We start from the raw sequence: 27,289 nt of genomic DNA, 5'->3' as shown, positions 1-27,289 counted from the left end.
TTAGCTTTGCGCATATGAGAGAGAATCTGTTCAGTATGCTGATGTCGCAATGGCTTAAAAATAACTGCTCTTGGCTGGGTTGCCGATTTAGACCGAAACGTTGGAACACGATGTGCTCTTTCTATCTCAAACTCTCTGAGGAATGAGATTTGTAAGGTGTCCGGAATCCAATGAGATAAAAACTCTATCATAGATGAAGATGATTTCTCTGAATCTTCCGGCAGGCCAAAAATGCGTAGGTTAGATCTACGGTTGCGATCTTCCTGCTCAGTGAGATCTCTGCGCAATGCCGCCATTGAGCGCTCCATGTGGTTGATGGATCTGGAGTGTTTCTGCATACCATCCTCTGCAGAACTGATTCGTGATTCCGTGGCAGATACACGAAGAGAGAGGGCTTTAAAGTCATTCCTGATAGCAGACACCTCCACTTGCAGCAAATCCGTATTAGTTTTTGTTGACTGTGCAATATCATGCACCTCATTAAGGCGCGTTAATATGGTGTCCAGCGTGGAGGTAGTGTCTGACTGAGCAGATTCAGGCGTAGGAGACACCGACTTAAGTCTTTTCAGTGACGTGCCAACATCTTTAGCGTCTTTGTTACTCGTGGAGCGACCCATACTTGTAGCCATGAAGGAGTAACCACAAAGAAAAAATATATAGCCACTTGAAGGAAAGAGAAGAGCAAAAACTGCGCAGACTTCAGCCCAAAATAAGAAATACAGCACACTGAGCTCAGTGGGCGCCTATAAGATAATAGCGGCGGACTTATATGCAGGGCAGACAGGTAGCTAAAGAATGATAGAGCTACAGGTAATTCAGGAGGGCACAGCACGGAGTTCGCAGGAAAAAGCTCCACACCTGAAGGAGATAACTGCACTGAGAGAAAATAACGCGTAGGCAACTTAATTCCCAGCCAAGCAGCAAGAAAATAGCATAAAAAAGGAAAAAATGTTACCAATTGCAGGCATCATAGAAGAAACTCCCTGGGCAGCCACCACGACCTGCAACATTGTAGCGAAAACGGCATTCCTGAGGAGAAAATGCCAACTGCGTCAGGGGCAGGAAATGGCGGCCGTCCGTGAGGAAAACGAGCGTCAGACAAAAATCATGCAGCCGGTGACCAAAACAGCAGGAAAACCTCATCACTCAGCTCCCTTCATATTCCGCTGTTGTAGGCTGCCTTTTCCGCTCACAGGGGCAGTCGGGGAACGGAGAAATCAGCCCGACGGGAGAACTCGCCTCGGAGCTCAAGCGCAGTCCGCCATGCAGAAGCGGCGCGCAAGCCACGCCCCCTAAATGGAACAAGTCTTAACCTGGCAGTGATTACCAATTGTTTTGATGCCACCTTGGCCACAACCCACTCCTCTTTATCCCTGTTAACAACATCTGACTCCTGCCACTCTCCCATTTTTGCCCTTTCCCTCTTCTGCCTCCACAGTGAGTTTGGATTCCAGAATTGGCTGAGGCACCCTTTATAAACCCAATCCACCAACATGAAGGAGACGACATGTTAAGGGTACATATGTCTACTCAACCTAAAGATAACCTATCCCTTGATACCCATCTGGTGTTTTTATTGGACTCTCACCCTCAGTCAAAGGCATGTTTCGCCTTTGAGTCCTCGTGTCTGGACCTGTTGTCACCCAAATAAGCTCTAAAATGTGAACCTAAGGGGGATCTTTTAGATCTAATGGGGGATCCAAAAATAAAAATTACCTAAGGAGCTATCTAGAGTTTATATGAAAACATCGCTCCTTGTTAAGAATAAAATCAAGGTGGGACGCCAAATGGGGGATTATGTCCCAGGCTTCAAAGGGATAACTTGTTTCAGCCACCTTGCTACCTTAGTCTTGTGACTTTCATGCATGCCGGCCATTCATACAGGTATACATACACATTCACACCTATATATTAGGGTCTCAACCAAGCTTATTCCACATTGAGGCACTCAGAGTTCCAGTACACTACGCCTCATGAGCTAGGGGAGGCTGGTGATCCCTGTAGTCACATTCATCAAGGGGTTCCACCAGGCATTTTTACCTATGGGATATCTTTTATCCTCTGTAGACCTGCAGTGCCTGCTGAATTGCATTTAGAGGCAGAACTGGGACCCATTGAATTTGTATTCTTCAGACAACTGTTCGAAATGAGTTTTGGCCCAGATTAGAGATTCCTTAAATATCCCAGTTGTTAAATCCTTGCAGTTGAGAAGTTTCTTTTCTCCAAATCCAAGACTCAGCAGCATGTCTTTAACACCTTGAATGCTATGGGGATTTTTCCCCTGTGCTGGAAAATCATGAACACCATTATTCATGACGAGCTGGGCTCGTCATCAGCGTAGCAGGAGGCTACTGCATGACGAGCCCAGCTCGTCATGAGCGTGGAAGGGGTTAATGTGTTTCCCCACTGCATCCATTTCAATGCCCCAAGCCAACTCTACTGGTATTGCTGTACTGAAGGCGATTACATCAAGGTCGTGATGCCATAAACCAAGACTAAGAGGTTGACTATTTAGATGTCAACATTTCTAACTCTTTTGCAGAGTAATCCCTGTCCCAAAGTTTGTTATTTATCTGGACCTTTGGGCTGCCCAGTAGTATATCTTCATGTCCACTTCCCAGTTTACCTGGCATATGGTCCTTGTATGCATTTCTTGTGCGGTACTATTTTGGTGAAGACGGGGGTAGTCCCCAACCTCACCACACATCCTTGTTAATGCTAGCCTGTAATCTAGAGCAACAATTTGGTTCAATCCTCTGGGGGTCATTTTGGAGGACGTGGAGCATCTGTGGTAAAGCAACCATTTAGAAAAATACAATACACCCCAGCATGTTTAACAGTAATAACCTACTTGCACCTATTCAGTCGGAAGTCATAGACTTTCAATATTTAAATCCACCTAAAAACATATAGATCAGGCTATTGGATATGTATTTGGATGTCTTCAGTGTACAGGGAGATGTCATCATCCCACCTCGGTCCTCATAACTGTACATCTCCCCTTATCCATACAGCCCGCGATTCAATGGTTTGGATAGAGACGAGGGTAGGGGAGAAGTGGGCAACCCATGCGGATGCCCTGCCTTAGCCAGAATTCCTTACACTGCACTGTTGACAGAGATTCTTGCGCATGGGAACAATATAGTAGGTTTATGCAGTTTCAGATGTATGGACCAAAGTACATCCTTTCCAGTACTTTGTGTAGGAAGGGCCATTCAACAGTAATACGCTTTTTCAGAATCTTGTTATATCAGAGCTCTAGGCTCCGAAACACATGATCTAGTTTTGCAAACACTATGTACAGTCTTTGGATACTTTGACTTATCCCCCTTGTGGCAGAAAACCAATTTTGATATTTATTAACTAGAGATCTCACTACTTTCACCAGTTTGTTAGCCAGGGACTTTGCCACAATTTTGGGGTCAGTGTTGATTAGTGAGATCGGATTAGATGAGGCGCAGTCTGCTTGCGGTTTATCAGGTTTAACCATAATCACCCCAGTGGCCATGCAAAGATCCGGCAGTAATACCTTTTCTTTATAGAGCCTTTCCATTGCAAATGAAGGTGGGATAAAGCTGAAATGGGGTTAGCTTTGTTTGTATGGCCTACCCAACATCTCACGGGCAAGTGACGTGTCAGATGGTGTCTAAGGCAGTATTCTGGCCTACACTGCCCCTGTAAGATCTGTGGCGGAAACAAGAAAGACCTGTGCAAATATGAATACTAAATTGAGTCAGGTGCATCCGGGTTACTGACCCGCCAGATGTTGCTAAGCCTTAGTAATTCTGCCTAGTACCCAAGGGTCGCTGTTCTACGGAGGTTGGTTGCATCTTTGAAGTCCACCTGTATGTGCATCAAAATGGCTGTCTCCCCCTTGTTATGATCCTGCCTTCAGGAGCCGCAGCAATGACCTTTGTCAAATTTGTCATATGCGTTGAAATTAATGTTGGTTGGACATAAACACTCACTACGGTCCAAGCGCTCCCTTCCAATCACCCTGTTATTGGATAAATATTCACAAGTTGTCAGCTACAGTGTCACAGAGCACAAAAGGAAATGATTTGTGGAACAGTATAGCCACCCTTTAGATCCACTTGTGAATTCTGCATCTAACATACTGTTGAAATCGTAATGGCTCAGAAAGTTGCATCTATTACACAGCAGTGTGTTTCCTGCAGTAGGAGTACCACCTGAGCTGACTTAGGGACCTGATTTATTATCGCTATACTCTTGACTTTATCGTTGAGCCCATTCACGTGCTAGGAAGCCAGTTTCTAAGATGAAGTCACTCGGTCACTTGTAATGGAGGGATATGTTGAAGTAGTGTTGTGCTTCTATTGGGTGTGGACTCTGTGAAATCTTGTACTAAACAGTGAAATAGCCCTTTATGCAACTCCCCTTCCCAAAACTTCTTCACTTAAAGTATCTGTTGTCCTCTGGATAACCTAAAACGGATTAAACAAATGCCATTTATAGTTATTAACTAATGTCCAATGCAGAAGGCGAAGAACAGTCCCCCATCTGCAGTCCTGCATTTCCTGCAGGTGCCCCATTCGCAGCATGATAGACTCTCCCTTCCACATGGTATCACAATGGGAATCTTGCCAGTTGAGAAGAACTAAGGGTCTGGGGCAGCTCACCCCTTTGCAAGGTCTGATGCAGATCATTCTTTCAGGTGTTGTACCTTTTCTTCCCCGGATCCTTCCGTAGAGGACTTTTTGCCCAGGTCCATTGTTTGCTTGTATGAGCCGTAGTGTCTTCTCTTTAGTCTTTTGGGATGTCTTCAATCAGTAGAAGCCAAGACCCAACATATGTTTGTTCTGGGTTGTCTTTGGCGTTGTTGTGGATGTGGGAAGCAATTTACATACCACCACCTATTCCCACATTGACTTAGAACTCTCAAAGAAGAAGGATCTCCCCTGGAAAATTACCTTTAAATTGGCTAGGTAAAGCAACATATATTGAACTTTCATTGCTCTGAGTTTTTGTTACAACCCAGAAAGGATTTCCTCTGAAGCTATACATTGGTTGTGTATTCTGGGAATAACAAGATTTGTGATGTTCTAGAATGGACTTCTGTCACGCCATCTGGAGGATAGTGTCTTTGTCCGCATAGTTAAGTACTGTTATTATTTTGCGAAGGGAGAATGCCGGGTGAGTTTATAGACGCCAGAGCTCTATGGACCCTCTCCAGCACAGAGCAGGACAATAGCTCTGTGCTTTGGATCAAAGATGTAAGCGGTCAGTGAAGAATCTCTCGGGTCTTGGGCTCTCTACCCCTTTGTGCAGCACTACCAAGTGAAATTTGCTTGTTCATGACCAGCTTTTTGTATCTTCCATTTGTCTCTCCAGGAGGTGTGCCATGTCACTCAATTGTATTAGTTCCTTAGTAGAGATACCCACATCATCCTCTATTGAGATTCCTTGTTCTGCTTCGTTCATGCAAGTGGATAGGTTTCTCGGGCCTTGGCAGAGGTGAGACACCTCCACTCCCTCACCACTGATTTTGGCAACCAGGTTGTTGTGGGTATTTTTTAAAGCTTGGAGTATTGTGGCCAGGGAGACTGATACTTCCTGCAAAGGGAGGGGCCCCGCTCCCCCCTCTCTGCCCCTTTTGAGGGAGTGAGTCGGATTAGTAAATTTATCAATTTCCCCCTGGTTATAGGATGCTAGTGTCTTGTGCGTCACCATGGTGCTTGGAGTTTTTTAGGTTACAATGTCTATTTGCAGGCCACATGCACGGGCCAGGATATATTCTTTGGACGGCACAGTCGTCCGCCATCTTTGCCGGTCGTCCCAACCGCACACCAGTTGTGCAGCTGCACCATGGGTTTGCTTTAGTTGGTGCAATACTGCTTCTTCCACAGATATTATACGATTGTCCTGGAGATGACTGACCAGTATGCCGTTACGCTGGTACTGTTTGTTAGCCGCGCATCGGCCTGCCTTGGGGGTGAGTGGGTAAAGGGGGGACACTCACTCGCCTCTTCTGCCTCTGCATGCAGTCACCTGGCCGTCTAGTTCCACCACTGTGTATCCTGTTTATGGCCAGAAAACAGGCCCTGCCCCAGGTTCCAAGCCAGACCCTTCCATGGGAGGGACCTTGCCACTCTTGAGAAACGATTGGAATCTGGGGCAACTCCCAGACACCAAAGTCACTACAGGGCTACCAAGTGTGCACCCTCAACACTGCACTGCCCAGTACTACTGCCCCTGCGGCATCCTCCCCTGCAAACTCATCCTCCTTCCCCCTCCAAGAACCGGAAAAGGAGCTCAAAGGATGGCTGCCTGCCGGTTCGCTGCCTGCAACTGGCAATATTTTGTAGGCCTCTTTGCACTAACTGCGGGCTCACTGCTATTTTCTTTACTTTTATGACTGCTTCTATTTTATGAACTTTTACTTCTTGTGTGTGTAGTTTTGACAACTAAATGCCCTACCTTAACTGAGGCTATATGTGACTTAAAAAAATTTAATTTACCAATTGATTTGGCTTTGTAATGTCTGTGTACTAACAGAATTTCTATACTTATATTCTGTCGTAGTACAGAATACAAATCGCCCAGTCCGGCTTCACCCCAAAATGGAAATTGTTACCTAAAACCTTTAAGCCTGCACATAGTCAAAAGAGAGAAAATAAAGTTACCATGACCATCTTCAAGATGTGTGTGCAGAGATACATGTGTAGTGGCAGTAAAAGTATGGTAAGGGTGTTTATACTGACAAATCAAGACTGCAGAGTTGTATAGTGCTAATCCTAAAATATTAGTAGGCTCAAAACTGTCTTTATATGAAAACCGTATTTAAACAAAAAAGGAGGAGAGTCTGGATAAAGGAGTGCACTGCTATTACTTTTTACAGTATCCTAATGACTTTTCTTGACTACCAAAGCTTAGACTTTCTACCAAGATCAGGGTTGGGGTTTTCCCCCCTTTTTTTTGATGTGCTCGATAGTGGGGCACCGAAAAGGGCACCGTTTTAGAAGTGATAGCCACAAGCTTGTGGCCCTCTGTCTTTGTAGTGTCATAAAGCAGTATGTAGATTGCATGTATTCCAGGAAATTTTGGTGAAACAACTTCTTGTTTCTTTTTCTATTCTTTTAAGGTCACAGAGGAGAAAGTGAAGAAATCCTGGGCGGTTGTGGATGCCAAAACTTTACAAAAGGAAGATATACAAAAGGATACTGTTTACTGCTTGAATGATGACAATGAGACAGAAGTTCCAAGCGAAGACACTATCCAAGGTAAGTTGCTGTGCAGAAAGGTCTTTCAAAACACGGTTGGTCTGCAAAACAAAAATACACTCCTGAGTTTATATCCACTATTGGACTAGCACTATTTAACTAAATCATTAGTATGGATATATGTGTAAATTTAGGTCCTAACATGATCCTTACTCGGGTAAAATTTTTTTATTGAAGTAGAAATAATATCAAGAGCAGGCGAGGCTGTCATTTGTCATTTGCTGTCATTTGTGGTTTACGTGATGCTTTGGCAAGCAAATAGGTTTGTGAAAGTAATAAAATGTTCTTTAAAACATCAAAGATACTAATGACTGTATAATAAGTGTTGTTCTAAAGGTATTTTATTGCTGTAAATGACAGTTGTAGGCTGTGATATGTTTCTGACTAATTTGAAATATTATGGAAATTATGTACATATTCAACATTATTATTCTAATTGTATGGCATAATCCATTTTCTTTGTTCGGTAACTGCTTCTATCAATACATTGCCAAAAAAGTGGCAAAAACGTAAGCAATTTAGGGCCTGAATACGAATTTGACAGTCCGTGAACCACCGTGGCCGCGGTCCGACCGCCGCAAGCTCGGTGGTCCAACTGCTGTATTACGAGATTGTCTGATTGCTTTTGCAAAGACTGACGTCGTACCGCAGACACCGCCAGGCATCTGCAGACCGCTGCAGTCTGCGAAATTCAGCTGCCATAGGGCGGTACAGAGAAGTCTCCTCGCCGTCCGTATTACGAGTTGGCTTTCCGACGAGCCGACTGCAGCGGTGGGACAGCCATCTTCAGGTCGGCAGAAATGAAGGATTGGGGGTTGACACTCTTTTCATAGCATCATCTTCACCCCTAGGAATATGACCCTGTCTGCAACAAAACACATGTATGTACTTTTTGTACCATATACGCATTGCCTGGACTGCCCACATAAGGGTCGGACTCTGGAAATGGGTAGGTGGTAATTTTCCACATGTATCATGCACATGTGTGCTTTCAACACTTGTGCAAGTGAAATGCTCACACAAGCATCGATGTGTATGTAAAACAATTCACCAACGCCGCATGACCTCCGCAGGCACACCGCAGTTAACTTGTAATACGGCGGTCGAAGACTTCCGCAGTCTTCGAGCAGTCGGACTGCAAAACTCTTAATTGGGCCTTGTAGTCTTCATTGCAGATTTTAGTAGTGTCTAGTTCACGGGTACTCGCAAACATTTTTCCAAGGGCAAAAAAAGTATGATCTTTGATGTAACCAAGGGCTGCATTGATGCCAGCAGGGTGGGTGGGTGGTGGGGGGTGGGGGGGTCAGGAGTTGGGGGACCAGGAGGGTTGGTGTTAAGAAAAATGTAGGGAAGTGAAGCATATACAGCCAGTGGCTGACTTGTACAATGGGAAACCACTTTTGCTGCAAGGTGTTTTTAAAAATGAAGGTGATCCTAATGTTAAGGGTTGCAGGACACCCTAGTTACTTCATTTCTTTGCTTTAAATACCTTTTAAACAAACTTTTCCCTTTTGATTAATTTTCTTTTAATAATAGTGCTGAGCTGAGTAAACAGCAACCCAGTGCTTCTGTTGACCCGGGAGGCCGCATGTGAAGGTCAAGCGGACTGCTTGCAGCACCTGGGCATACATTGAGTATCACAGGTCTAGTAGATATATTGTCCTTTAGATGTGAGAGGGTGTCACCTTTTGCTCCCAAGAAACTACTTTGATCTAGTTATTATCCATTGTTGCCACTATTTGTAAAACAGTAAAAGGTAAGTATGCCAACAAGGGAATTCTTTTAAATTCTACTTACTGATGTTGTTCTTGTAAAATCGAGAAGTCCTAAATACTAACTTCCCATAAACAATTCTTGAATTAAACTACTTTTACCAACTTGAAAAGATCTCAAAAACAAAAAACAACGTGGGTGTTTACTTTTTTACAAACAAAGTATAAGTTTATATATAAAAATTGATTAAGGGTAAATATAGTATAAATCACAGATATACAACCATTAAATGAGTACAATTTTACATTCTGTACAAATTAGTCTCTCATTAACACTTTTTGTTAACACCTATTCCAAATCGTAGATAATATGGACAACATTATTTGAAGTACCATCTGTGTTAATACACCATTTATTTATGTGTGGAATTAGATGAACTTTTCGACGTTTCGGTCTACTTGCTTTCATCTCTTAGACCATCTTGAGGATGTAATTTTCATTTATGAACCGAAGACCCTCATTCGTATCATGAATGTGCTCAGATGATTCGAGGATCGCAGTCTGAACATATATTTAGAATCAAGTATTTTAAGCAAGTCCCTGGGTGGCTGCTTCAGAGATCTCTCATCCTTGTGAGCAGAGTCTATTACTGTACTCCTTTGTTTAAGGAGGTCCAGTCTTCACTTCTATGCCTACTCCTGTGTCTAGGTCTCCTCCCTGTAACTGCGGGAATGTGAGCAACACACTTTGGGAGCACAGCCCTCACCCATGAACTTTCGCAAGATCGGGCCACATCCAAAATGGATCCCACTGACCTTCATTGCTTTGGCTCACTTACACACCTGCATGTACTACGCAGGTTACACACACCAACGCGCTTAACAAGTGCTCAGGATGTTAGCGCAAGGGGTGTGGCAGAGGCATTAAAGCGGGCATTTACTAAGGTGAGCCAGAAGGGCTTCACTTAAGTGATCCAAGTAAAAAAGGTCTAGTCACACGATTGATCCATAAAACATAATATGATGCCACCACCGTTCTGTATACTAATCTCACTGACAACAGTAGTCCTCGATCTCAAATGACCGTACGTTTGGTGCACCCCTCCAGGTCACAAGACAGTACAGTACCTCTTATAATCGGGGACCAGTCTAGGCCTCCGCACACATGCTAGATTAGTGTTACATTATGGCCAAAATGAAAATGCTAGGATACCTGATGTATGCCGTCCGGCACTCTGGGCAGGGAACACTCTTGTCTACCAATCGGGGAACATTCCCATCCCAAACAATCATCTATGCTCAAAACTACAAGGGGCTGTGAAGCTATAGTTCCATGGCATGAACTGATGCAGTTCCATGACATGAAGCGGCTGCCGATCGAACTGGGGTTTGGATGCAGCCTACCAAGACTGAGTGCTAGAGAATTTAGATGGCTGGTAGTGCACTGCCAGGCCGGGGATCAGAGGCCGGATTCAATGCAGCAGCTTCTCATTGGTGCTTGAGATGGGTACCTACTGCTCTGAGAAGCATGTTTGTTGTTGACAGTCTGGAGAAGAGGAGGAGGTCTGGGATTGACATGTTGGGTGCTATGCAAAGTGTCAGCAACTGACCTGTCTATAGGAGGCAGTGCTGTGTCTGGGATCGACACTTAATGGAGGACTGTGTTCAGAGGACCGGTGGTGGCTGGCCTTGCACCACTGAGCTTGTCGCCTGCAAGTATCGTAGACCCACACGACAGATAATTTGGTGCAAAGTCTGTATTGGCAGAGTAGTAGAATATTTGGAACAACCTACTTGATTTTCACCAGAGGAGTGTTGATCTGGATTAGACCCAAAGTTCCTTGCCTTTGAAGTGAGAAAAATATTGCTTTGAAATTGAAATGCTTCCTGGTTTGTGGAAAACTAATAGGCCCGTTAAGACTGATCTGCATTTATACCCCATATTGTGGCCCTCGTGACATACTACATAGTTTTACAGCCAAATTGCATCTTTATATATATATCCACCTACATTGTGAGGGGTGACTTTAATTATGTATCTGATACCAACCAAGAGCGTTGTTTCGACCTTTACTGTGGGCAGCTGAGGGTGGCCTTGGATTTGGATTACCGTCCCAGGATCTAGCTCACCTCCAATCACCTAGCGAGCTCTCTGAATGTCAGAGCTGACTGTTTGAGCTGACATCATCTTGCCAATCATGAGTGGCGTCTACAACCAGAGATAGTCCAGAACATCTTTGCCCAGTTGGGTACCACTCTAGTAAACTTATTTTCCTCCTTGGAAAATGCTCTGTGCCCGCAGTTCTGCGCCCTCAGGTATCTGTTGAGGAGAGCCTTGAGGGGCACGTTTCAGTTGAATTGGAACTTTCAGCCTCATTACGTGTTTCTGGCCATACCCTTGATTCCTCTAGTACTGAGGAAGATTCACAAGACCGGGCCACAGGGATTCTCATTACCAAGAAGGGTGTGGTAGACCTTCAGCTCTTCTCCAAGTGTCCCCCACTCCGCCTTCTGTTTAGGCTTGACCTTCTCTCCCAGTTGGGGTTGGAGTGGTTCTGCACTCCCATCTCTGAGACCTCCACCTACATGCTTAGAGTTTGAATGTGGACAACTGATCTTTCTGTTGCCCCCGGAGGTGGTAGAAGTCATCTGTATGTCGTCCATCCACTGAGACAGCCTATTCTGACAGATGGGTAAGCTTTGTTGCTTGTTGTGCACACAAGGATGTGGATCCCTTGCAGGCCAGGTTGTCCCATGTGCTAAAGTTTGTGCTTTCCCAGACTCCGAGGGGATGTGCCATTGGCACTGTGAATGATTATTTGCTTTCCTTGATTCTGCCAGACCAGCCATACCTATTTAGATACCCGTTCTCATGCGTTTCCTCAAGGGCCTAACCAACCTTTTTTCCTCCCACTCTGTCGGGTTCCTAAATGAGACTTAAATCTACGTCTTACATTTTTGATGGACACTCCAGTTGAAGTAATGTCTGCCAGGAGTGTCATCCTCTTTTCACTACCTTCTTCCCAGATAAGTTGCTGTTATGCACCAGGGCTGTTTTTCTTCCTAAGGTAGTCATTCCCATCGGTCTTGTCCATCACTCTTCTGACCTTTTACCCTCCTCCTTATCCCACAAAAGAGGGTGAATGGCTGCATCGTTTAGATCCTAGGCGGGCGATGAACTACTACTTACACTGCACCAAGGAATGCAGACTGGATAATCAGCTCTTCGTTGGCAACTGTGATTCTGAAAAGGCAGTTTAGAAAAGAAATATTACGATGGATCATCTTCTGCATTAAAACTTGCTATGCCTTGGCCAAGAAAGAGCCACTTGAGGTGATCCACTCTCATTCCATGAGAGTCAAATCTACCTCCTCTGCACTTTTATTTTTTTGGGGGTGGGGCAGGGGGTAGGTTTATATAGCATGAACTCAGCCCGAAGGTATCCGAGTGCTTTACATGCGCACCAGTTATGTTACAGACCGACACATTCTTTTTAATAGGCACGGGGAGATTAAGCAATTTGCCCAGAATTGCGGGATGTTGAGCATCTTTGCCGAGACTCTAACCTGGTTCTGTAGTAGTGGATCTCTGTGTATAGTCATAATCTAGTGAATAGTCCCGCCCATTTGCGGGGACCCCGGAGCAATCGACAATAATCTCTTAAGCGGTCTCCTTTGCAGTCCTGCATAGACACTTAAGAGAAAATCAAAGACAAATACTGCAGCCAATAATTACAAGGCTACACTGGCCAATACTTCAACTTAAAGTGAAAAGGATAGCACAATAAGATCAAATTTTACACATCTTGCCAAGTTCCATCCATAGAGAAACTTCCCTTCACCAAAATCCTTGAAATGATCGAGAGGAAGGGTTGGACAGACAAGCCCCCATAGGCTGCCATTATGTGTCTGGAAAAGTGATACTGTGCCTTTAAGGAACTCTCCAGAGACCCTCGGTATCCCAGGATGCACAGCCAAAGTCCTTTTACTTTCAGTTCTTTTTTCCGGCTCCTGCTAGCAGGACCCTGGAGCATTGAGCTCTCCCTTTTTGGGTATTTCTTCAATTTTTTGCACTTTTCCAGTGTTTTGAATGTTTCACTCGACATCTGGGGTCTTCCTCTTCCTTTTGCTTTGTTTTTTAACCAGTTTTACCACCTCTTTTTGTCGAAAATGCCAGCTCTATTCGACAACTGCCCTGAGTGTGGTAGGAAGAAGGCTAAATCTGACCCACACAGGGTATGTATACTCAGTCTCCCTTCCACCCATGTCCCTGACTCCTGTGATATTTGTCACTCTTTCTCCAGGAGGACCCTGCGTGACAGGGAGAAGATTTGTCTCCAAGGCCTGGAGCAGAGGAGACCTGAAGAACCAGGTGGGACTTCTGGGCATGGAGGGACTCGGTCATCGTCCTCTGCCCGTGCTTTGGCCTCTGGGTGCTCCCCTGCCAAGAAAAGGCCCAGAAAAGGCACAGATACCGGTCGACGTCGATAGCTTCGACGTAGACGTCGAGAGGAATGACCACCATCTGCTCTCCGTCGACCCAGGGCTCTGGGTCCAAGCAGCGTTGCCGCTCGACGTCCAGGGGCAGGACGTCGAGACCTCGGTCGACGTCGAGGACTTCACCGGCACACCATCGATGTCGAGATGAGTCCAGGAGGCGGCGACGACGTTCGCGGTCGAAGAGAAGACATTCGAAGTCGAGGAGTGCGTCGACGTCTTTAAGATCGATGTCGAGACGTAGAAAGTCGAAAAGGTCGACGTCGAGAAAGGAAAAATAGACGTCGAGGAGACGTTCAAGGACCAGGACAGTGTCCCCTGCTTCAGTGGTCAGTCTGTCGTCTTCATCGGCGAGCTCCCGGTCGCGCCGGCACTCGGCTAAAAAGAGGTCTGCCTCCAGAACATCTTCTTCGAGGCCTGCTCAGAAGAAGAGGAAAGTGGTGAGGTCATCGGAATTGGAGTATTCACAAACCTACTCACCGCCTAGGCCCAGATCGCCTACACCTCCATCGCTGCCTCCGAGGATGCCTCCTCTGCAGCTTCCTCCTCCAGCAACGATTCCTCCTCCTCCTCCACTTCCACCGCCTCCTACACCGCCTCTGCCTCCTCTACTGCCGCCTCCCCGACCTCCACAACCTCGGCCTGAGGTTCCGGCTCCGATTCCTCCGCTTCCGCCTCCTCTAAGATGCCCAGGAGATCTAGATCTAGGTCTGGAGGAAGGGATCGCACTCGCAGTAGACACCGCTCCTCCACAAGGTCCCGTCACCGCCATCGGAGAGACAGGTCGCGGTCCCGGTACATGGGCTCCTCGAGTGACCAGACATATTCTCCAACATTATCGGATTCCCCTCCTACGAGAGTGTCACATGTGCATGACATTGTGACATTTCAGGAGGTGCTGCTGCGGGGGGCAGCGAAGTTAGGGATCACATTGACGGTATCCACACCATCTACCTCTGTGATCTTTAAGACTTTGCACAAACGGCATCTCTCTCGCCCGTTGTTTCCCTTGGTGCCAGGACTGGAGGAATAGGCCATGGAGCTGTTTCTGACCCCGGCTTCGGTGAAGTCTGCTCCATCTCGGCTGCAGAAGAAGTACTGGGCCCCGGATTCTGTCATTGTGACAGCAGCTAAGAAACAGCATGCTACTGCCCCGTCTTCTACGGTGCCTCCAGAGAAGGAGAGCTGTCATAAGGATTGAGCCGGACGGAAGGTTTGCGGTACGGCTGCCACATCAATGAAAGCGGCGAGTGCCTCGGCGCTCTTGGGTCGCTATGACCGCGCTTTGTGGGAGTCGCTGCAACAGTTTATCGAGCTCCTCCCAATGTATAATGTCGTCCGTTACCCGCTCCGGTGGGGGGAAGCATACAAAATTACCTGGCAGAGTGGAGAAAAATTACTCAGGACAAGTGGGTGCTGAATATGGTTTGCAATGGATACAGTCTTCGTTTTGTCAGCCCTCCTCCAGCAATTCCACCGGTTCGCTCGCCGTTCCAGCTTTGCGAGCTCCAAGCGGAGGCCGATACACTGTTAAGAAAAAGGGCGATAGAAGACGTCCCTCTGTCTCAAAGGAGAAAGGGTCTTTACTCACGGTTCTTCTGGTGCGCAAGAAGGACAAGAAGGAGTTCAGGCCCATTCTGGATTTGCGACAAGCAAACAAATGGATTTGCAGGGAGAAATTTGGCATGCTGTCCTTGCACCAGATTTATCCTCCACTACAAAGAGGAGACTGGCTTTGCGCAATAGACCTACAGGATGCGTTCTTCCATGTGCCCATTGCACGGAAACACCGGAAGTTCCTGCGCTTTCTAGTCGTCACCAATCACTATCAGTACACCGTACTTCCGTTTGGACTGAAGTCGGCACCCAGGACTTTTTCAAAGTGCATGGCAGTAGTGGCAGCGCACCTGAGAAAGATCAAGGTGTTTGTCTACCCGTACCTGGACGATTGGTTGATCAAAGCCTCCACCTTCCAGGAAGCGCAACTGCACTTCAACAGGACGACCGTTCTGTAGAACTGACTGGGGTTGTACATAAACATGTCCAAGTCTGTTCCGACTCCTGTCCAGTGCCTACAGTACTTGGGAGCCTCCATTGATACTCTTTCAGCAAGCGTGTCTCCTTCGGAGGAGCGACGCTTATCGATCCTTCGGAAGGCTTAGGCTCTCATAGCTGTTCCATCTATGACAGTGCGGACGGTGTCTTCTCTACTCGGGTCGATGGCCTCTTGCATCTTCCTCACACCACACGCACGCCTCCACATGAAGCCGCTGCAGGAATGTCTCGAGGATCAGTGGGACCAGAAGCGGGGGAGCTGGGATGACAGGATCCGGCTGTCCCTTCATGCTCAACAGTCCCTGAGATGTTAGTGATCGGGAGAGAATCCACAAGGACATTCCCATTCAGACTATCGTCACAGATTCTTCTCTCCACGGCTGGGGAGCGTATTCCAACCATCTACAGATCCAGGGAATGTGGTCCCCGGCGGAATCCACGTATTACATAAATTTCCTGGAACTCTGAGCTGTTCACTTGGCACTGAAGGCCTTTCATCCGTCCTTCCAGACCAACTCCTTGCTTGTACAGACGGACAATACGACCACAATGTATTACCTCTACAAGCAGGGGGGCTCGAGATCGCGCAGACTGTCACAAGAAGCGCAGGCGATCTGGCACTGGCTGCTAGCCAGAGGACTGATGATAACAGCCACCCATCTGCTAGGTGTGAAGAATGCTCAGGCGGACGCATTCAGCAGGCTGGTGCAAGAAAACCATGAGTGGGTTCTAAACGACGAAGTGCAAGGAAACCTCTTCGACAGGTGGGGCACTCCAGACGTAGATCTGTTCGCCACCGCCGAAAACAGAAAATGCAGAGACTTCGCCTCCAGGTATTACCAACCTGGGACCCTGGGGAACGCGCTATGGATCAGCTGGTCAAACAGCTTTCTGTACGCTTTTCCACCTATTCCTCTGATTCCGGCGGTACTCATCAAGCTAGCTCAGTCCAGAGCACGGATGATCCTCATTGCTCCGGAGTGGCCCCGACAGTGGTGGTTCTCGGACCTGCTTCACAGGTCTCTCCTACACCACCTGCGGCTGCCGTGTCGGCCGGACCTTCTGATGAAGTTCGGGGGGCAGATGGTGCACCCCAACCTCTCATTGTTGAGTTTGGCGGCATGGCTCCTGAGATAGTGCAATATGGACACCTGAATCTGCCTGACGATTGCCTGAATATACTCAAGGAATCTAAGCGACCTTCTGTCGAGGATCCAGCAATTCCACGGGAGCGAAGATGAATGCTCCACACACTTCCAGAAAACAACACTTGGAGAACAGTGAAAACGTGCTCACAAGTAATTATTCATGAAAAGTGTGGGGAATAAACCATAGAGTGACCACCACTCTTCCCCAGATGATGTTGTAGAGGTATTCTGCAATGAGCTGGTCAAGGAAGGTTTGTACTGTTGGAAAAAAGGAAGTACCACAAACATCTATCATACACCCTTTATAGAGACCATCAAGCACATTGATATATATCAAGATTAGCGTCTCACTCACCCCCAAGTCCTTGCTGCGTCCCCAAAAGAACAACTTTCTCTTGAAGATGCCGAGGAACAGATGCACCAATGAACTCAGAGGTGACAACCAGGAAAGTCAGGAGGGTACGTAAAGCAGGACAGCACTCACACAGAATAGGGAATGGTGGGAATTCCAGGAGTAAAGTGATAGACTCCAAAAATGTAGAGAATATCTGTTTAACTCTGATAAAAAAAATGGAGGAATCACCAGAGCTAAGACTAACAGAAGTGCAAACCAAGTAGTGCCCAGGAGAAATATTTGGGAAGAGGTAGGACCGTCAGGCTCCAGGGAGAGAGAGCGGAACAGTGCACTACTTTAAGGAGTCAAAAATAAATAGTGAAAAGCGTTGTCGGCCATATGGGAACGAGCGGAACAACAACGTTCTCACAGGGAAAAATACACGAACCAAAAACTAGTGAGGCGTGTTGTCCGGCTCTTGGGGGAAAAGAGCGGAACAGCAGCGCCCTCACGGAAAGAGAACAAGACTACAAACACGGCTCTAAATAATTCAAAGGGCAGGGCAGATTAAGACCGCCGAGAGCAGGCCAAAAAACAAAAATGCCTACAAGTCTGCTTGTCGCTCGGCACCCCGCAGAAGCGACAATAAATGTAGGAGCACGTACCGGTATATAAGGGTCAAGAATGGCAGACGGGAACTCGCCCGTAACAGGATCGATAACAAGGCAGGATACGAAAGACTCCAGGAAAGGAACAGGATGCGTAGGGAAAGGGGCATGGTCACACCAGGAAACAGTAAACCAAACAAGGCGTCATTTTGGAGGCGGGCTTTTAGGAGTATCGGGGAGCGTCTCCAAATTACTGAATGTAAAAAGGGCTCTGAGCTGTGTAATGGAAAGTCTCTGAATTACAGTGTAGGGAAGGGAGCGGAAACACAATCTCGCATATATCAAGGCTGGTCTCTAAGGCGTTTCCTAACACCTTCCACTACGACTTCCTGGTGACCGCTCAGCCCTCCACAGGGCTTGGTCGCCCCACTCACTGCTGCTGCTCCTGCCTGCCTTTGCCGCCTCCTGCCTGCAGATTCCTTCGCTCGCTGCCCGCTGCTCCTGGGAATTTCCCGCTGCTCCTGGGAATTTCCTGCTGCCCGCTGCTTCTTGGAATTTCCCGCCGCTGCCTCCCTGCGGCCCCGCCCCCCTGTGATTCCATTCGCCGCCCCGCTCCCGCCACCCAGCTGCTCCTCCCTCCCGGCTCCTTACCTATGACGCCCCCAGAGCGACTGTGCAGCGGACGCGCGCAGCAGGAGCGCCGAAGGTGCGCCAAAGGTAAGCCCGTCTGCGCCTGGCCCGCGCCCAGCGCCAGGACCCCTGGCCCTCCCCGCCGAGGCAAGACGACCCGACTGACCTACGACTCCGCCACTCTCAACGCACTCAATGCCGGCCGGACCCACGCCTGCTGCCGAGCCACTCCGAGACGCACCCACGGACCCTTCACCTGCTGCACCTGCAAGTTCACCAGCCTCCGAACCTGCCCCGCACCCGCCAAGACAAACACCAGCAGCAACCACCTCAAGTGCATCCTGATCAACACCCGCTCCGTCCACAGACACGCCGTGGAACTCTGGAACCTCCTCGACGCTACATCACCAGACGTCGCCTTCCTCACGGACACCTGGATGAACGCCTCCTCTGCACCCGACATCGCCATCCCTGACGAGTACAGGATCATCAGGAGGGACCGCATCAACCAGACCGGAGGTGGCATCGCCATCGTCCACAGGAACACCATCCGCATCACGACCGACGCCAACGACTCCTTCGCCGCAGCCGAACATCTCCTCTTCCAGATTCACACCGACCCTTAGACGACCCTCAGAGGCACCCTCGTCTACAGACCCCCGGGACCACGCACACAATTCAGCGAAGCGCTCACAGACTTCATCAGCCCGCACGCCCTCCCCTCCACTGACTACATCCTCCTCGGGGACCTCAACTTCCACCTGGAGAACAACAAGGACCGCAACACCACCACCCTGCTGGAAAACCTCGCCAACCTCGGACTCAAGCAACTGGTCAACACCCCCACCCACTACGCCGGCCACACGCTTGATCCCGTCTTCTCTTCCAGCAAGCACATCACCTTCAGCCACGCCACTGGATCGACCACAGCTGCGTCCACTTCAGCTTCAAAAGATCCACGACCCACCACCACCTGCAACAGGTACCTCACAGGAATTGGAGCAAGATCACCGCAGACCAGCTCACCACCTCGCTCAGCCAGAGCCCACCCGCCAACACAACGGACCCCAATGAAGCAGCCCGCAACTTCACACAGTGGCTGACCGCCTGCGCCGACGACCTTGCGCCACTAAAGAACCCTCCCAGCAGACCCAGAAGCAAGAAGGCATCCTTGTTCACCGACGAACTCAAGGACTCCAAGAAGACCTGCCGCACCCTCGAGAAAGCCTGGCTCCTCGACCGGACCACCGACAACATGACCGCCCTCAAACACGCTACCCGCAAGCACCACCAGCTCATCCTCACCACCAAGAAGAAATCCCTGAAGGAACGACTGGACAACAACGCCCACGACAGCAAAGAGCTCTTCACTATCGTCAAGGAGTTCTCCAACCCCAGCACCGGCACCAACGACATCACTCCGTCACAAGACCTCTGCGACTCCTTCGCCTCGTTCTTCCACCGCAAGATCGCCGACATCCACAACAGCTTCGGCGCCCCACCCACGCACCCAACCGTCGAACCAACGCCCCCCACCGCCACCCTTCGCACCTGGACCACGGTGACCACCGAAGACACAGCCCGCACGATGAACACCATCCACTCCGGATCACCGACCTACCCCTGCCCACACCACGTCTTCAACAAGGCCGACTCCACCATCGCACCCCAACTCCGGAACATCATCACCGCCTCCTTCAACACCGCCACCTTCAACACCGCCACCTTCCCGGAGAGCTGGAAGCACGCCGAGATCAGCGCCCTCCTGAAGAAACCTACAGCGGACCCCACCGATCTCAAAAACTTCCGCCCCATCTCGCTCCTCCCTTTTCCTGCTAAAGTCATCGAGAAGATCGTCAACAGACAGCTGACCGCCTTCCTCGAGACGAACGGATCCCTCGACCCCTCGCAGTCCGGCTTCAGAGCCAACCACAGCACCGAGACCGCCCTCATCGCAGCCACCGATGACATCCGGACCCTGCTCGACAAGGGAGAAACAGTGGCCCTCATCCTCCTGGACCTCTCCGCTGCGTTCGACACGGTCTGCCACCGCACCCTAGCCCAGTGCCTCAGCAACATCGGTATCCAAGAGAAGGCACTGGAGTGGATCATCTCGTTCCTCGCCGGAAGAACACAAAGAGTCCGCCTCCCCCCGTTTGGCTCCGAGGCCACCGAAGTCATCTGCGGCGTCCCGCAAGGATCTTCACTCAGCCCCACCCTCTTCAACATCTACATGAAACCTCTCGCAGCCATCGCACGCCAGCACAACCTCAACATCATCTTACGCCGACGACACCCAGCTGATCCTCTCCCTCACCAGAGACCCCGACACCGCCAGAACCTGCCTACACGAAGGGATGAAAGACGTCGCCTAGTGGATGAAGGACAGCCGCCTGAAACTGAACTCGGACAAGACGGAAGTCCTCATCATGGGATCTTCGCCCGCCGCCTGGGACGACTCCTGGTGGCCCCCAGCCCTGGGCACCGCACCCAAGCCAACCGACCACGCACGCAACCTGGGCTTCATCCTGGACCCCTCCCTCTCGATGACCAGACAAGTCAACGCCGTCTCCTCATCGTGCTTCAACACCCTGCGTATGCTTCGCAAGATCTTCCGCTGGATCCCGACCGAGACCAGGAAGACGGTCACCCAGGCACTCGTCACCAGCCGACTGGACTACGGAAACGCCCTCTACGCCGGAACCACAGCCAAGCTACAGAAAAGACTCCAGCGCATCCAGAACGCCTCCGCCTGACTCATCCTGGATGTCCCCCGACGCAGCCACATCTCCAGCCACCTGAGGAACCTGCACTGGCTCCCCGTCGACAAGAGGATCACGTTCCGGCTCCTCACCCAGGCACACAAGTCTCTCCACGACCTGGGCCCCAAGTACCTCAACGACCGCCTGACCTTCTACACGGCCACCCGCCAGCTACGGTCCACCAGCCTCGCCCTCGCAGCCGTACCACGCATCCGAAGAGCCACCGCCGGAGGAAGATCCTTCTCTTACCTGGCTGCCAAGACTTGGAACTCCCTCCCCATCCACCTTCGGCTGACCCAGGACCATCTCGCCTTCAGGAAACAACTCAAGACTTGGCTGTTCGAGCAGTAGCATACCCCTCCCCCCAAGCGCCTTGAGACCCTCCCGGGTGAGTAGTGCGCTATACAAATGGCATGATTGATTGATTATGCCTACAAGTGGAAGAGGTTCTGCATCTGGTGCACTTCCTAGAACTATGATCCCACGACCTGCAAGGAAGATGTAATTCTTCCATACCTGTTGCATTTGGCTCAGTCTGGCATTAATTTTCGTTTTATTAAGATTCACCTCGCAGCATTAACTCCGTATAGGAAATACCCTTCACAGACACCCTTCTTCCAGATTCCTGTGATTAAAGATTTTTTGGAAGGATTGAAGAAAGTGTTTCCTCCTGTTCGGTATCTTTCGCCTTCATGGGAGCTGAATGTGGTGCTGTCCAGGTTGATGAAGGAACCTTTTGAACCTATTCATAAGGCTTCACTGCAGCACTTATCATGGATGGCGGCTTTCCTCGTGGCCAGTACATCGGCCCGCAGGGTGAGTGCGATTCAGGCATTGTTTTGCCAAGAACCTTATACTGTATTTCATGCTGCTAAGGTTGTGATGCGTACTCACCCTAAGTTCCTTCCTAAGGTGATTTCTGATTTTCATGTCAATCACACTATAACTTTACCTACGTTTTTCCAAAATCCTTCCACTTCAGCGGAAAGGTCCCTTCATTCCCTGGATGTCAGAAGGGTGTTGAAATTCTACTTGAATAAGACCAAGGACATTCGTCGGTCAGACCAATTGTTTGTCAATTATAGGTCGGTCAGGACTGGTCTTGCCACCTCAAAACAGTCCATTTCGAGGTGGATTGTGTCCTGTATCCAGTTATGTTATCAGAAAGCTAACAAGACCTTAGGGTGTAAGCCTTAGGCTCATTCTACCAGGGGCAAAGCAGCTACAACGGCTTTGCTACGTAATGTTCCCATTGCAGATATCTGCAGGGCTGCCATTTGGAAGTCGGTCCATACCTTTGCTAAACACTACTGTCTGGACTCTGATGCCAGGGCAGATGCTCAGGTTGGGCAGGCTTTGTTGAGAAATCTGTTTGCACAGTAGTGGTGCTGTCTTTTTCTTCCACCGCCGGATTGGTTTGTTGGGATGGGCTTGCCATTCTATTCACTAGATTATGACTATACACAGAGATCCCCTATTACCAAAGGAGGCGTTTCTTACCTGTAACTCCAGTTCTGTAGTAGGGGTATCTGTTATAGTCATAAGCGCCCGCCCTCCTCCCCGGTGGAGAAAATGATAATGTACAGTATGCTACAGGCCTTGCTTTATACACCTTCAAAAAGAACTGAAAGTAAAAGGACTTTGGCTGTGCATCCTGGGATACCGAGGGTCTCTGGAGAGTTCCTTAAAGGCACGGTATCCCTTTTCCAGACACATAATGGAAGCCTATGGGGGCTTGTCTATCTAACCCTTCCTCTCTATCAGTTCAAGGAGTTTGGTGAAGGGAAGTTTCTCTATGGATGAAACTTGGCAAGATGTGTAAAATTTGATCTTATTTGGCTATCCTTTTCACTTTAAGTTGAAGTATTGGCCAGTGTAGCCTTGTAATTATTGGCTGCAGTATTTGTCTTTGATTTTCTCTTAAGTGTCTATGCAGGACTGCAAAGGAGACAGCTTAAGAGATTATTTTTGATTGCTCCGGGGTCCCGCACATGGGCGGGACTATTCACTAAATTATGACTATTACCGAGATACCCCTACTACAGAACAGGTAAGAAACTACTCCTTCCCTAGATTTGAAGTTAACGGCTCTAGCCATTAGGCCACATCCTCTCCCCACTTACGCAGAGTGTTCCACATACAGATATTTGTAAGGCAGTGACATGGGCCTCCCTACACATATTTGCAAAACACTAATGTCTGGATTCAGAGGTGCAAAGAGATTGTCACTTTGCTAGCTCGGTCTTACACAACTGCCTGGTTTAATCACCCATCAACCCCTCCTCCTGGGCAGGATATTGCTGCGGAAACTGTTCTACTGGTGAGATATCTGCAGGTAAAGCATCCATCAAGACAAAAAGTTACTTACCTGGGGAAGTAATCTTTTTGGTGGATACTCTATCTACCTGCACATTCCTCACCTACCTGCCTCCCTATTTGATTTATAGAGAAAGTTAATAAGATCCCATCTTCCATGTATTTGGTACTGCAAAGTTTTCTCCTGAGTCATTAAGCCGTCTTGCTTCTATGCTTGAATAAAACTGAGGGTAACCGATGTCGGTACGCCAGGGCGAACGCTATATGGCCTCGGTGGTGTCTAATGATGTCACTTCTTGCGCCAACCGAGTCCAGCCCCCTCTACTGGCGACCTTGTAGCTTTTAAATTTCCAGATCCAGTCTTACACCTGAGGAATCTGCAGGTAGATAAAGTACCCACCAGAAGTTCATTAACGCAAATAAGTTACTTTTTACAGTACAATATTAATAACCGTGGATCAGTGATTGGGATTGGATTGGATTGTGAGACCTTCAAGGCCTTTATCAGGGTGTCAGGCCTCGGGAAGGTATATTGGACCAGGGCTATTGATAAGGGTAGTGTTTCGTGGAAAATGGCTGCGGGAAGTGGGCAGGGAAATGGTGAATGATCACACCATGTTGCCTACAGCACTGCTAGTGCAGGTGCTTTGTGTGGGCTATAGAGAATACATTGCTATGATGCATAATCAGATTCATGGATCTGGTTGCATCCTGGTACAATTGATTAGAGCAAAATTGATAGGCCGATGCTGATGTGTTGAGTGGCACTAAAGAGGAAGTCAGCTATGATCAGCATGACAATAATTCATTCTTTGCTGATTTTTAATCCTCACGTTCTACTCCATCACCCACAGACCTGGCCACGTATGTGGGAAGTGTCTCACAGAGTAATTACTCCTGAGCCTATACAAACATAAGATACATCACTCACGCCAGCTAATATGAATACTGTTATAATCTGCACTTGGTATGTTCTTATGGGGTATTCCCTTCACTGTGAAGTCTGATCACAAGCCCCTCATGAATGCATTCACAGCAAAAGGGTCAGCAAAAACCACACAGAGGATCGCAATATGGATCCTGAGACTGGAGGGGTGCAATTTTACGGTCAAGTATATGCCAGGTTCAAAAAATGTCGTAGCTGATTTCCTATCTCGCTCGCCTTCTGATGTTGATGACTGTGCAACTATGGTTGAATCTGATGGAATGATACTAAACTGACTTTCCTAAAAATAAGAGGAATGGGACGAGTGCTTACATACTGATGAGTAAATGAAAGCCCACAAAGGTCTTATAGTCAATGGGTGGCCTAATTAGAAAAGTGAGGTCGCAACTCCATTGAGCAGTAACTGGGATGTGAAGCTGGAACTAAGCATTCAAGAGGGAACGGTTTGTAGGGGTGAGAAAATCGTTCCACCTGTAAAGTTGAGACAAAAAATTGTGGACCTTTCCACATCTGGTTGACTGGGCAAACGACATGGATAGCGCCATGGTGGCTGAAAAGTCAGTAATCAAAGGTCGAGGTTGCCCCAAAAAATGGGACCAGAAGTGGGGGAAATGGAATAGGTACAGAGGAGGCATCTGCATTTCCCCAAAGGTGGAACTTCAGAGAGACAGACAGGCGCTGATGGCCCAGTTGACAGCGTAGGTGCTGGCTTCTCCCCCGTAGGGGTGACGTTTTAAACCTCTCCATCCCCCACACCCTGTTGCCGTCTGTTTGCACCGGATGTATAATCAGGTCTCTCATTATTGCCAGGACATGTATACCGAAAACCTTTTTGCTTGTACCCCAATCCGCCATGGGCTGAATGGCACTATGTAGAACGCAAGTGTGTACTGGAGAGGGTATTTTGTACATTGACTCTATTTTTATATGTACCGGCCTTTTGTTGGTGCGTTTTCATTAAAAATAAAAAAATTATTAAAAAAAACATTGTGGACCTGGCCCACATTGGTCACTTAGGGCGTAGCCTCACTAAAAACAAGATCAGCCTAGACTTCTGGTTGCCGGTGATGGATACTATGGCTGAGCACACAGTAAGGGATTGTCTAGAGTGTAGCCACTCTTACAAAATACATCAAGCCCGTAAACCCCCCCCCCTGTCCCCAGTGGTAGTGCCAGATTGTCCGTGGTCCAAACTAACTCTCGACATCATTGGTCTCCTCAACCTCAAAACCTTAAATTAATGTTTCATACTGGTCATGGTGGACTATCACACACGCTGGATGGTTTGCAAGTGTGTGCACCAGATAAACCCAAAGGTACTCCTCAGCTTCCCAAGGGACGTGTTCAATGAAGAGGGTATCCCAGACGTCCTAGTAACTGATAACTGGGTACAATTTACAAGGGAAAGCATGGGTTGGTGGAACGCATGAACCGGTTAGTAAAAGAGTGCCTACAGCGAGCAGAGATCTTAGGAATTTCGGCGAAAGACCCTTGGAAGATACGTTTTGGGCCTATCCCTCAACACCAAATTTAGTTACAGGGGTTTTCGCTTTTCGCTCCTTGAAGGGTAGAGTTCCCAAAACCAGACTCTCACCTCCTTTACGTGGACCGAACACATGTGTAGTGAATTGCGACGAGATTAACAAAAGAGTAAGTGAGCATCAATCCAAGTACAAAAACCGGTATGACGTAACAAAACATGTAAAGTCCCGTACATTCAGAGAAGGTGATTGGGTTCGAGTGGACCTTCCTAAACCTCGTAGAAGGGAGGCTACAAGATTCTCAGAACCCATAAAGGTAACCAAAGTGGGCAGAAATGTAGTTCAACTTGCTAATGGGCGAACCTGATGCATGGACAGAATTGTCCCTCATAGGCAAGTAATTGTTCCTCATGTTGACGCCCAAGGGGTTGAGAGGGATGGTGGTGTTCCTAGGCGATCCCAAAGATGCAGGTCCACGCCTAAGTGGACAAAAGACTATTGTACTACATAAGGTTATTCATTATATGTTATTTGGTTCTTTTATCCACTGTTTTTCTTCCTAAAGATGTACTCTTAGCATGAATTATTCATAGACCTCCTCTTTTTGATGGTTTTACTATAACTGTTGGTATCCCCCTGCACATCCCCTCCTTCCCTATTCCTTTCCTTCCCTATATATGGAGATGTGTTATAATCTGCACTTGGTATGCCCGCCACCCCTTTCCCTCTACCCTTTGGTATATGCCAACTAGTATTGTTTTGAGCATTCCACATCTGACTCCAGCTGACTGGAACCTGTGATGGTGAAAGTAATGAATAAAGAAGACTCCTTCCTTCACTACGCTTCATATGCTTCTTCTTTGTAACAAATACGAGTAGAATATATCTTGAGGAAAGACCCCAGGCACTGATGGGTTACCTGTTACACTTTTTGAGTCCCTTCTGGCCCTGCTCCTTTTTGCATGATATAAGTCCTGGTACTCATCGGGAACGTTGCCCCCATCAACCAGAGAAGAGTTTATTGCAGTGGATCAAAACTTGTGAGGGAGCCTGCCGGACAAGTTGTCCTACAGCCCGTAAAATGCTGAACTAGGACTATAATTATTAGCCAAGATTCAAGCAAATAGAATCTTGGATTGATTACCACCTCTGTTTCACAGGGATTGGAGTGACTTTATTCTTGAACGTAGCACTTCTCCTAATCTGTAGAGGTTATACATATTAAATAATAGCCTCCCTGAAAGAGCCAGGGCACCATCTGAGGCATTATTTAACATCTCAAAGACCTTTCATTTATTAGACTGAGATTATCTATGTGCAGTCCTGTCAGTTATGGCTTTTGGGCCTCTAATAAAACGATGGATCAGGCTTCGTAATGCCATTCCTATAGCAAGTGTGTGGACTGGGCTGGTTCAGTGGGGTATGTGATTGCCCATTGTTACCCCTGTTGTTAGCAGTGGTCATGAGATCTTTGGCATTCCATGTGTGACAAGAAAATGATACTCAAGGACTGAGGGTGTGGCACGCTGTATGTTGATGTCTTGTTACAACGGTGTCAC

General features: G+C 48.1%; 1 protein-coding gene across 1 annotated transcript in view; it reads left to right on the top strand.

The window, feature by feature from the left end:
* Nucleotides 1–27,289, top strand: part of XRCC5 (X-ray repair cross complementing 5) — a 511,073-nt gene that overhangs the window by 100,952 nt on the left and 382,832 nt on the right. Inside the window, exon 8 of the mRNA XM_078679276.1 lies at nt 7,103–7,241. Coding sequence (XP_078535402.1) covers nt 7,103–7,241 — 139 coding nt within the window. The remainder of the gene's footprint in view (nt 1–7,102; nt 7,242–27,289) is intronic.

Source organism: Lissotriton helveticus, chromosome 3_1, assembly GCF_964261635.1.
Source record: "Lissotriton helveticus chromosome 3_1, aLisHel1.1, whole genome shotgun sequence".
Lineage (NCBI taxonomy): Eukaryota > Metazoa > Chordata > Amphibia > Caudata > Salamandridae > Lissotriton > Lissotriton helveticus.
Note: the sequence above shows the minus strand (reverse complement) of the source record. Positions and strands in the feature narration are given on the sequence as shown.